Source organism: Megalobrama amblycephala, linkage group LG21, assembly GCF_018812025.1.
Source record: "Megalobrama amblycephala isolate DHTTF-2021 linkage group LG21, ASM1881202v1, whole genome shotgun sequence".
Taxonomy (NCBI): Eukaryota; Metazoa; Chordata; class Actinopteri; order Cypriniformes; family Xenocyprididae; genus Megalobrama; species Megalobrama amblycephala.
This window is the reverse complement of record NC_063064.1, coordinates 17,461,214-17,474,298: the sequence shown is the minus strand read 5'-3', so window position 1 is coordinate 17,474,298 and position 13,085 is coordinate 17,461,214. Positions and strand designations below refer to the sequence as shown.

The following is a 13,085-nucleotide window of genomic DNA, read 5'->3' as shown; positions in this document are numbered from 1 at the left end:
AACGATGTCACCTAAATACAATTAAAATGAGAAGACACAAAACCAAGTCTCATTCGAATACCCAACACCACTGGCTGAACGCAAATCCAGATCTGTGCATGGAGTCTTCCATTTTGGGATGCACCAAAAAGCATTTTTTATTATGAATTATTTACTTACTGTAACACAGTAAATCTGCTCAAAAAATTGATATTTACACGATGATCAAGGCCTTATTTGAGAAAAATAAACACACAACATTTCCATTTTATGTTATGTAAAAATTACATTAAATAAATTCTAATATATTAACACAATGTGAATGACATTAATACTAAAAAGAGCAGCACAATTAACAAATAAGACATACTCCCTTTAATGGTGACATCACATTTCATTATTTTACATTGCCACAGACATGATCCTTGACCTCTGAAGTATGTTTTCATCCTACATTACACAAAGAAGCTTTCACAATGTGCTAAAATCACAGCTCAGACTCCAAAAAGCAATTGTGCAGTCAGCAATAAATTATTAATATATTAGTCCCTATTATTTTTTATAAATAAAATCAAGATAAATATGTAGAGGGGTCCAAAAGTTTGAGCTCACTATAGTGAAAATGCATTAGCGTTATTTTTATATTACCAGCAAAACATTTTGGGTCCTATTTTAACGATCAAAGCGCATGGTCATGGCGCAAGTGCACTTCAATCTACCTTTGCTAGTTTAAAATGGTCAGCGTGCCTGGTGCATGGTCTAAAAGGGTTATCTATATTCTCTTAATGAGTAATGGGTGTGTTTTGGGTGTAACGTGCAATAAACCAATCAGCAATAAACCATATCTCCCAATCCCTTTAAAAGCAAGTTGCGCTCGCGCCATGGCGGATTCGCTATTTACATGGCGGAATTTGCAAGTGGAAAAACTGAACGCTTCTCTAGCTAGGAAATGGATTTGCTTGTGTGCGAGGTTAAAGCTAGATTCCACCAAAGCATTTTTATGCACACAATAATAACCTTTTACATTGCAATCCTTTTATTTTTAATATTTGGATGTTTGCGTGTTGCGCATCCCTGTGTGTGTAATAAGCAGAGTGTATGTGCGCCATATTACTAACGCGCTCTCTAAATAACAAAAAAATAAATATTGTGCGATTGACTTTAGACCAGATTTTTGTTGGTCAATGCCGCAGTCTATTTCAGTTGCCTCAAAATAGCAATGCGCCAACAATGCGCTTGAACACACCTTGTTTTCAGACCAGCACGCCCATGGGCGCACAAATGGGTCTAAATGCATTTGCTATTTAAACAACGTGGCGTAGGACGTAAAAATAATATTGCGTCGGGCTGAAACTAGCAATAAACACTTGCGTCGCGCCTGCCGCCCCATTGCGCCGGGTGTATGATAGGGCCCCCAAAGTTTCAGAATATCTTAATATTTGCTTTGTTTCACTTTTGCTTTAATTACAGCTGCATGAACTCAACTAGTTTGTGTAAAAACACAGATGATCATGTTCTCCTGCATGATTTGAGATTATTCAAAAGAGACAAGATGCTCTTTGGAAGTGGATCTTCCATCTGTTAAAGAGTCATAGGAGACTCACTCACCATTTCAAATTAATTAAAGGTTTACTTAATTAATTAAACCTTAAAGTCAGCATGAATGTTGCGAACGTCTTTTCTTCCCTATTGGGACGTAATTGAACGATATTCATTGAATGAAAAAAAAAATGTAGAGCGGGACTTGATTTTGTCAATTGGGAATTGATTGATTACAAAAAGGCACATGAATTTAAAAAAAAATTATGTGCACAGATAAATCATTTATAATTAACACGGCAATATTTTGATTTCATGTAGACTTTAAATACATATATTAGGTGATTTTCAATGTGGCCTCAGACTTTTGAACCTTACAATAAGTACACAGTTGTGCAGAAGATAAATGAATGGTAGTAATGTGTGAGCACAGGTAGAGAACAAACTAACCACCATAAGTGGCACTAGAGTTACAGTGGCATGTCTTCAGGGCAGTGTTTCAGCCATGAACGAACACTGGATCAACTCCAAACAATATTTACACTTCTCTTTACTGTACTCAGTGGCTATATTGAGTTATTCATGTCTAGAAATCCTCAAATGGCAACCCACTGATGTATTGATGCACCCCAAACTTTTTTCAGACTCCTTGAATAAACTTATTCAGACACCGAACTCATCACCAAACTGATTTAAAAAAAGAAAGAATGAAATTTCCATCATCAATATTCTCTTTTGAGGACTATATAAAGCAAGTCTTATTAAAAAAAATGAATATATCATTGTGTATTTAACTCTTCGTATTACAACCTCTCCATTGTCCTTTGCGCTAAAATACTACCATGCTTCAAAATAATGTTTTTTTCTTCATTTACATGTGATGCCATCTAACCTCGGCCTATAAATATTGGTGGCATTTTATAGTTGCAGCCAGTGAAAATATATTAAAATGAAAGCATGACCAGTCCAGTCAGGCATATATAAGAATATACCCAGGACTAGATGTTTTTTCTTTGCAAAAATCAACATAAAACGGAAACATGAGATTCTAACGTCCAATATTAACCCAAAAGCACGATAATGATAATACATAGTGCATAGTTTTATAAAGCACAGCAAACCGTGCCAGCACTGTATACAGATTTCATGTTTTTGGACGCAATCTATCTGCGGTGAAAAAAGGATCGTTCACTGCAGCAATATCAATATGATAAACGTATCTGCCGACGTTCTGCAGTTGAGTCGACACACAGTTGATATGTCACAGGTCTGGTGCTTGTATCTCCGTTTCTTTGATGCTAGCTACAGTAAGAGGAGGAAGGGGCAGATTAAAGATTTCCAAAATAAAAAAAGAAGAGCATAAGCCACACGAAAGCTTGAAAGTCCGCCCCGTCGCCCTAAAGGCACACTAAAGTCTGTGTGGGGCATGGGGACGCCTCAAACAAAGGTTTCCGAACACCAGCTGGCTCCCCATCCCTTGTTCAGAAGGATCATGCACTCCAGTGCGTTTTATGTGAATACTCATAATTCTCTCTGTATATATATATATATATTTATTTTTATGCGTGTAGTGGCACCCTCCAACCTGCTGGGGGCGCCGTGCCCTTTTCTGGGTGCTATGCCAGAGAGTAGATGGCATTAACGGGTGATGTGGCTTCTGAGCTCTCGTTTCCTTCCGTCTCCTCTTTGTCCTTCTTAACTGTATACTGGCCGATGAAGGAGCCGTCCTCATTGAACTGGCCGTCCCCTCCTTCACCATAGTCCACAAGACTGTCGTCGCTCTCTTTTACGTTCCCGTCCAGGGACGTCTGGCTGCCCTGCAATGGTTTGTTGTCTTCGTCGCTGCTGTAGGAAGAAAGAAAAAAAGAGTTAGAACATAACACAGGATGAAGGTTCGGCTGGTTAGCATAGACCGGTTAGCCCCTGCTGGTAGATGTCATAACTACACCACATGTTTCTCCATAGACAACCATTCAAAAGCAGGCATGTATCATGATTAAATAAATACAAGCAACTCACAAATACTTTCATTATATTATAGCAGAAGTTGTGATTGTTTTTCATATTATGATTTGTTTTATATACTACCTGTCAAGTTGGAGTGCCTATGATAGCCACCAGAGGGCACTCCTTCTGTCTCCACTGCTTTATGAACTGCATTTCCCATAACCCTTTGCCTGGACTCATTATGCTTCATTACATTCTCATTATCCTTGATATATATATATATATATATATATATATATATATATATATATATATATATATATATATATATATATATATATATATATATATATATATATATATATATATATATATATATATATATATGCCCTGTGTTTTCTGTCAGTCTTGGCGAAGTCTTGTATGTTGTTACACTGCATTTCTGAACGTTATCCTGGTTTCCCGTGTCTTGGTTTTTTGATTTTCTGCCTGTTTTCTGGATTACCCTTTTGCCCACTTGCTCTTTTGGATTGTTTGACCACTGAAAGCTGCGTTTGGGTCATCAACCCAAGTCTCGGAGCAGTTCGTAACACTACCATTTTAAAGTTTGGGTTGGTAATACTTGACAGTTTTGCTTTTTCTTCCAATGATTCCAACTAAACCATGCTGAGGAAAACATTTAGCATCTCACTTTTGAGAAACATCAAGGAGAAAAGAAAACTCTCAAGGTGAAAGAACCACAAATACTAAAGACAAAGACAAACTCTCAGCTCTTTGTATTCTATAAATGATGTCATGGCTATAAATGATTCATTGCTCTACATTATCACAAGTAGATCTTGTATCCCCCATCCTGTGCATGCCCAAACACATGCGGCTCATATATTAAAACAGACCTCTGCTGGGGGGTAATAATGTCATGCATTAGGAGCTGGGACCAACATCAACCGAGAATCACCAGAAAACAAAGAAACACTAATCAGATCTTACAAACCACTGACTTAGCACAGAGGTACATGTTTAATTTCATGTAATATCGATAGACCTTGTTGTAAACTGTTTTACAGATGGGCTGTTAAATCGAAATATTGTAAATAAACTGCTTTGTCCCCACACAAAACATGGTTTACAACCAGGCTCCATGATATTATCCATTTCCATGGGTCATAAAAATGCTTTTACCAACAGCATATATCCTCTCTATAAAAAAAAAAAAGCATTGATGTTTCATAAAAAATGTTTAAGTAGTATGATTCTACCAGATGACACGGTTCTGTGCATGCACTATGACAACTGGATAATCATTTAATCATTTATCTTTAGATTCAATAAGGCACATTCAGGAAATCTTGCTATTCCCCACCAAACATATTTCAGGGAATAATGAAAATGGGTTTTTGATTTAATTGATCATCCCTCACACTCACAAATATCACCTGCTTTTCACTTCCAAGAGTAGTTAAACTCTTTTTTAATGAGAGAAATGTATTTCATCACTTTTGAAAGAATATGTGAAAACAGGGCTTGTTTCATTCTCCTGTTTTTTAAAGAATATATAATAGAAAACAAATGGATGAATAAATGAATGAATGAATGAATGAAAGAATGAATAAACATGGCTGTCAGTCAATTAAAAATGTAAAATTAATTACAAGACATGCAGATTAATTACATTAATATTTGTAAACACAACATATTACTATACATTTTTAGCAGTAAATACTATTTTTCTATTTTGCACTAAAATGAATGCATTAATTCATTTACAGCAGTCCTGAAAAATGTTAATAAATTCACTAATATGATTGGTGCTATAAAAAGTTTAAATAATGAATTATGAATCCTCTTAGAATGATTGGAAAATCATAAAAGAATATGAGTTAGTTAAAAAAAAAAAAATGTTATGCATTTTGCACTTTCAATCGTTTATTAATACTAAAGGAGAAGGACATATATTAATCGATTAAAATCAAAAATGCAAGGCAAAAAAATGCTTTAGTTCATTACTGAGAAGTCCAAAGGCAGTTGAAATTAGTGCAGCTCTTTCCATACCTTTCCCTTTCGAGAGACCTTCATTGGACCAACAGGATGGAAAACACCCAAGAATAAAAAAATGATTAAGGGAGAAAAAGTGAGAAAAAATAATGAATAAAACAAAACATTTGTGTCATCAAAGAGGAAAAAGAAAATGATGCAGTGAACATAATTATAAACAGCCTTCAGCAAATAATCTGTTGTTAGCTTTTTGTTTATTTTCTAGATGTGGCATCCCATTGAATGCAGATTACTGACAAAACCCAAGGGCTCTGATCTCCAGCAGACGCTCCTCTCAGATTGTAGGAAGTGCATTATAAATTCTGAAAGCCAAAGGGTATCGTAGATTCAATGAACTGAAAAACCATACATTTTGCTAGCCTTGCATGCAAATTTACATTCAATTGAGTTTCCTCTGAACAAAGCAGAATTATTTTCATGTTTCATGCATGTTTCTGACCATGGTCGCCCTGTCACTGAATGTTGCGTACTGCTCTTTCCAGAGAACAACATTTCAAGGGTGTTTAACATTGGAGGAAGAACCTTGGTTCCCTTTTAGCAAATTAATTTAACCTTGACATCACAGTACTGGCTATTAAAATATTAACCTTACAATAAAAACCAACAAATCGTGATTTATATATATATATATATATATATATATATATATATATATTAAAGAGAAAATTATTTTAAGAGGTAATAAAATGCTTCAGTACTTGGCATTTTATTTCAGGCCAAAGCTTTTAAAACAAATTCCAATTCACTCTCGGAGATGAACGGCTTTTTATGAACCATGCAATAAGTGCACTGTTGTAAGTGGTGCAAGGTGATGTTTACAGGATTATACTGTTTCATAACCAGACACAATGTGACAAGTTTGCTGTCCTTTAAAAGCGAAAATGCTGCAGGATATGGAAGCTAGTTTCTGGAGCAGAATAATAATTAAGAAAAAAGTAACTGCAACTTTTTATCACACAATTATTACTTTTTGATGGCAATTGCCAGTTTATATCTCACAATTCTGACTTACTTTTTCAGAACTGCAGTTTTGTCTCACTTTTGTCTCAGAATTGTGGGATATAAACTTGCCAGTGTGGGAAAAAAAGAGAAAAAGTAATTTTAAGCTGCCATTTTTTCCCCTGAATTGAGAGTTTAAATATAGCAAGTCAGACTGTATAACTCACAAGTGCAAGTTAATATTTCAAAGTCAAGATTGCGATATATAAACTCGAGTTTATAAATATTAAATGACTTTTTTCCCTCACCATTGCGAGTTCATATCTCGCAATTCAGACCTTTTCTCAGAATTGTGCGATATAAACTCACAATTATGAGTTATACAGTCAGTATTTTGAAATATAAACTCAATAAATAAAATGTGAGTTATAAAGTCAGAATTGTGGGTTAAAAGTCACAGTTACCTTTTTATTCTGTGACAAAAGCAAGCTTCCATAACAAGATGCCATACAATCACAGTCAATCCCAACATATTTACAAATCTAAAAACATCCTGTTACTAGCCACACCTAGCAGCTGGCTTTTAGCACTAGTTGCTTTATCACATTGTGTTAGGTTAGGACACGGTGTGTTAACTTTCATAAAATTGCTGAATTACGTCCAAAATAGAGGGACCAAGAAGTTTAACACCTTTGAAGAGCTCAAACACAGCTTTAGTCCCTGTTCTGTAGGCTAACCAATAACATGCTCAGGCTGAGATGATGTGCTGAAACCAAATACCTGTTCTCGTTCCTTAACAACCCAGCCGCCAATTTGAAAGAGGAGGGGGAAGAAAAGGGTTCATGAAGATGGAGTTGACCACATCATTCACACGTTAGATGGAGAGAGAAGTTAGTACTAGAGCCGCTGCATAAAGCTTAGCATAACTTAGATCTTAGCATTGCTAAGCTAATCAGTTACTGAAGATCGGTGGTTTCTGATCTCCTTAAAAAGAATTAGCTTTGAGAAAAGGCAAATCATTTAATATCACATAACTAGCTGTTAATCATGAAACTGCCAAGACACATGAGTGGTTTTATTAAAAATGATATAGTCCAAACTGTTGAAGCTTGTTTTTCAATTAGTGGCTTAGAGGATTACACTGAATAAACATAAAAATCCATGGTACTCTTCTACAGATATGTCTGCATTCAGCATTGGTGCAGTGTTGGAAAAGCTAGGCTATGTTTAGCTTGCTAAGCTAATTAGCTACTACTAGCTTTTTTGAAAAAGAGCTAACAAAAGTTAAAAATCACTTAAAAAAAAGTATATAATTACTATTTATATTGTTATCTTATTGAAAAATGTTAAGTTTGAAGTGTTGCACTTTTACAACACTGCATAAGTAACATGACAATTATTAGCTTATGAAGCTAGGGATATTGGTTCAGACATATAATGTGTTGCCTGAAACTCTTACTGACACTTCCCTTTACTCTCTGTATCCAGGTTGTAATATCCACACCAAGTTGTGGGCTTATACAACAAAACCTTCAAGACATACTAATGATGACAGATAGAAAAATGTTGTTTTTTTAAGGGTTCACACTGCCTTAAATGCCAACAGATCCCGACAAAAGCAGTTAAATGCCAATGTTGTTTTTGTTAACTAAATCATAAATAAGCCAATTCAAAATATTAAAAAATACTATAATAGTAGGCCTATACAAATAATACTAAAGTAACACACTAAAGTAGTGCTGAATGTTGGTGTTGGGGCAGTGTGAGCTCCTCTTCAGAGTCGCACACTGATTTCTTCCTGCCGATATGGGACTGCAGGGTATGAGGTTATGAGATCTGTCTGGTTTAGAGAGTAGAGGTAGAACTGTTCAGGGAGGACTCATTTACAGTATGCTGGTGAGGAGGATGGTGATAAGATGCACACTGGAGAGTTTTTAACTCCATGGCAACCACAGTTTCCTGAGAACCTGGTGCATTGGTTTCCAGCTGTTGGTCAGTGAACTGAGACACATAACACACTAGCAAGCTTATTTTCTGTTTAAGTAAAGCAAAAGCCTCATCAACAAATGTTCTGGGGGTGTTCATGTAATTTGTTATTTAGTATTTGTTTGGTTTAAATGGTTAGTTGTTATATTTGTTTAAATGAGAAAGACATTTTCCCCTCTGCAGGGTGAGAGCTATGTTCGGGACCTGTAATAGGTAAAACAAAGTGATTCATCAACAGGTTCAATATTGTAAATAGCAGAACCTGAATAGCTGTTTATCTTTATAGTAAAAGTGATTGGAAGTGAAAACTTACTGATAGTCAAATGATCCATCTTGGTCTTTATGGTCAACAGCATCTAAGGGGAGGTCTTTCTTCTCTCTCACTGATAAAAAAAAAAAAAAAACAGCAGTACATAAAAACAGTAGAAAGATAATTTACATAACACACTTGTATTGTGGTTAAAGGTTATAAATGTTAACAGAAATGCACATAGTAAATAAAATAAATAAAATGATGAAAAAATAAAATAATTAAATATAATAAAAAAAACAATAAAAATAATTAAATATATAAATATAATAAAATAAAAACAATATAAAAATAATAAAATAAAAAACAAAGTAAAAAATAATAAAATAAAAAATAAAAATATAAATAAATGAAATAAATATATAATCAAATAAATAAATAAATATTATAAAATAAAAAATACAATTTTTATTTTTTGTCACCATAAATAAATAAATAAATAAATAAATAAATAACCCTGGTTTAATATATTCCAATGGTTTATAGAAAGTGATCACATGTGCCTTGTGTATTTGCTGGACTTTACCTGGGTATTTTCCTCCACGACTCCTCTTGATGAAACAAACAATGAGCAAGATGAGAACCAATAACGCAACGGCACACATCAGCCCAATGAACCAGCCCTGAGTCGCGATGTCTTCCGTCTCCTTGTAGGCTGTTAACAAGCAAACACACAGAGGAAGGGAGGAGAAAAAGAAGCACAAAATAAAATGTTTAAGTTTCGTAACATTATATACCCATAAGCAAGAATGGCAGAAATCAACTCTCCCAGATCATCTTACACATTAAGAACCTTGTTCTCTTCCTGCATGATTTATCGAGTGAAGAGAACAGCTGAACACAGTAACACCAAATGGAGACCCTAATAAATCTCACTGACTTTCAGCAACATGGTAGGAGTCATTTGACAGCCATCCTTTATCAAAAACACATTAGCGGAGAGTAGATGTGGATTTGAATTACCCATCCTGATAATAACATCAGAGCACACAGGGCGCTCTCTCCATAAAGAGTTATCTGATAAAAACGGAAACCCAGTAAAGCCAGCAGCTTGGTTCAACCACATCATCCAATACTCTCCTTTTCAAAAACCACACTTTTTTAATATCTGAATCTCGTGAAACATTTTAGAGAGTAATTCAAGAGGGTGGACTAGTTGCATGTGTTGCATGTGCAATATCTGATTCTTTAATGAACATAAAGTTTGAGAAAGGGCAGCATTTATTTGAAATGGACATGTTTTATAATATCTTCACTGTTTCTTTCGATCATTTTAATTCCTTTTTATGGAATAAAATGATTAATTAAAAACAATTTTTTGAACTATAGCGCACAATACATTGCATCTTATGTGCTTCTCGAACACTTCATTTCAAAACTATGGACATTAATAGAGCATCTGATAATATAATATAAAAACAACTAAAATGGCCTGATAATAGTGCCATTTTTTGTGTGGAAAATCACAGAGGGATCTAACAGTGAGAGGAACAAACAATAAAGCTTATGGATTATTATGAGCTCAATCTTCTCTATCCGAAAAGCACAGAGCAAAACATCCCACCTAAAATGACATTTACACGGCTCAAGGATCCTTATCATCATGATGATCAATATCTTATTGAGTGTGCTCTAACAGAAAATGCTGTGAGATTTCATCTTGCTCACACCACCTGAGGCACATATGCATCCTCCTGGAAAAATAAGTTTGATAATGCATCTAACGCTTCGAAAAATGTCTTCAAAGATAAACTCGCAAAATAACTTAGCAAGCATTAACGATGTTGATAACATTTACACCCTTTTTACACTTTAATGCTTACATTTTTCCTCGTTTGTTCCCTAGGAATTGAACTCATGCTCTTCTCTACAAGTTACCAGTGAAAGAAACCCATCGGTAATGTAACAAAATACAGTTTGTTGTAGTTTTATCTACTTCAGAAGGTCACACGTTGAAGCCTTTCTTCCTCCCTTGAGTCTTGGCTACCCCTCACCTCTGCCTGTCTCGAACGTGACATAGTCGCTGCTGATGGAGTTGTGCTCATGGGAATACACCCGCAACCGATACTTGGCCCCGGCCACCAGCCCAGCCAGCTTAATGGGAGGCTGGTGGTTTACTTGTATGCTTTTCGTCGACGTATTACCTTCAAGGAGAGACACAAGAGAGGTGTCCATCAAACCAAGCCCATGAAGCTAAACCGACCAAAACTAAGCACACAACACTAGCCTCTTCCACAAGATAGCAGGTCATGTTTATTAACTGAGGAAATGTGCTGCATCCCTTCCACTCTTAAGTGAGAATGTATAAAAAGAATATTTTAAGCAAGCTGGGAGCGAAAATACTGGAATAACTTTGCTCAGCACACATCAAAGTCTGGCACTGGTGTATTAGGGCATCATATGCTTTAGTGACGCCTGTAAAGAGCTTTGATGTGAAGTTGCCGCTTAATATCTCATACTGGATTTGCTATAATGAACTCAGGTCTAGAGTGGAGGGAGGTGCACCTTGTCTCAATTATCCATAGACCTCATCTCATCTCTGAGGAAGCTGAGAAGTGAAGAGACACATCCCAAAGGCATTGTCAAGAGGTGGACGTGATGTTCCAATGAGGTTCCACGATGTTCATAAGGAACCATCAGGCACCGTGTAACTCATGGGTTGGCATGAGTTTGATGCAAAACCCTGTATATCCAAAATGTGGCCATATACAACAGCCTTTGAAGCAAGCAGCCATTGGATTATTTTTAAATTAAATTAAAGTGTCTAAAAGTGCAGACCTGGAGGTACAAGAGCTACTAGCTGGAAAGAAAGTACTTATCCATTTTAGACAATTCCCATTTATCCATTCAAAAAAAAGAAAGAAAAAAAAGTAGTTTTAATTTCAATGCTTGCAAAGCTGTGTATTACACCAACATTCTGGTTAGGGCTTGTTCTGCAATTGATGTAAAACTTTGTTTTGTAAACAGAACATACTGATTTTTGACTGGCCAACTTGCATCTATTTAACCATGAAAAGCTGCCAAAAAACAAAAACAAAACAGCAAAACAGCTCTGAAACTTAATTTAAGATAAGCAAAAGTAGGGATTACACTACGGATACAGTTATAACAATTCTGACTAATAACAATATGACAATAATTAATTTAATTATGTTGGTATGTTGTGGCTGATAATCTATCTAAAATTCTATACTTTTTTGTCTAAAGGAAAACATAGATATAAAAATCCACCATTTTAGACATCACAGCATTATGATGTCAGTACGAAAAATAAAAATTCATTCTGAGATAATGCTTAAGCTGACATTTAACATTTATTAAATTAGCATTTTTAAAGATAAAGTTAGCATTAGATGATGATAAAAGGTCATCTAAATGTATAAATAGTGATTTAAAGGATTAGTTCACCCAAAAATGAAATTTCTGTTATTAATTACTCACCCTCATGTCGTTCTGTTATGACCTTCGTTCATCTTCGGAACACAAATTAAGATATTTTTGATTAAATCCGAGAGCCGTCCATAGACAGCAATTTAACCACCACATTCAAGGTCCAGAAAGGTACTAAAGTTAAAATATGTGACTGCAGTGGTTCAACCTTAATTTTATGAAGTGCCGAGAATACTTTTTGTGTGCAAAAACAAAACAAAAATAACAACTTTATTCAACAATATCTTCTCTTCCATGTCAGTCTCCTACGCGGTTTTCATCAAAAATATCTTAATTTGTGTTCTGAAGATGAACAAAGGTCTTACGGGTGTGGAACGGCATGAGTGCGAGTAATTAAAGACAGAATTTTCATTTTTGGGTGAACTAACCCTTTAACCACGCACAATTAAATATCCAATATTGCCCAATACCAATAAAAAAGCAAAGTCTAATATCGGCCGATAATGTTGATATGTTACTATTATATCATGCATACTTATTTGTGGCCTTGCAAGGACTCATATTTCCTTCAAATGTTTATCTAGTTCTTCAATACCTTGATTAAGGTGCTGATTGTCTTTCAAAGCCAAGTTATTCGCTACCTCTGCATCAGGAGCTAAATGCATTTAAATGATATTTATAATACATTCACAACATAGGCTGATAACTCTTCAATGTCACAATGTCCTGCTTTGAGATCAACAAAACATCTAATATGAGCTGAGAAGCTTCTACAGCCAGTCTCTGACTTTAAGACAGCATCACACACCATGCCTCACACTGACTGCATGCAGCTGCCACAATCTTGACAGGACATGGTGAGATGATGAGAAAGAGGAAGAAAGAAGAGGGAGCGTCGTATAATGGTATGGTGAGCCTACATGGGAAGTTGTTTTGGTCC

General features: G+C 35.4%; 1 protein-coding gene across 19 annotated transcripts in view; it reads right to left on the bottom strand.

Moving 5' to 3' along the window:
- Positions 1-1,452: 1,452 nt before the first annotated feature.
- Positions 1,453-13,085, bottom strand: part of nfasca (neurofascin homolog (chicken) a) — a 93,549-nt gene continuing 81,916 nt past the window's right edge. For 11 of the 19 annotated variants that reach the window (XM_048172333.1, XM_048172332.1, XM_048172331.1 and 8 more), the window contains 6 exons: positions 10,750-10,899; positions 9,282-9,410; positions 8,759-8,828; positions 7,240-7,251; positions 5,518-5,535; positions 1,453-3,363 (listed from right to left, as the gene is read on the bottom strand). In XM_048172333.1, coding sequence (XP_048028290.1) covers positions 3,135-3,363; positions 5,518-5,535; positions 7,240-7,251; positions 8,759-8,828; positions 9,282-9,410; positions 10,750-10,899 — 608 coding nt within the window. In that variant the 3' untranslated portion in view covers positions 1,453-3,134. Of the gene's footprint in view, positions 3,364-5,517; positions 5,536-7,239; positions 8,650-8,758; positions 8,829-9,281; positions 9,411-10,749; positions 10,900-13,085 lie in introns of all 19 variants that reach the window. The other 8 variants (XM_048172345.1, XM_048172347.1, XM_048172349.1 and 5 more) reach the window with 3 other exon arrangements.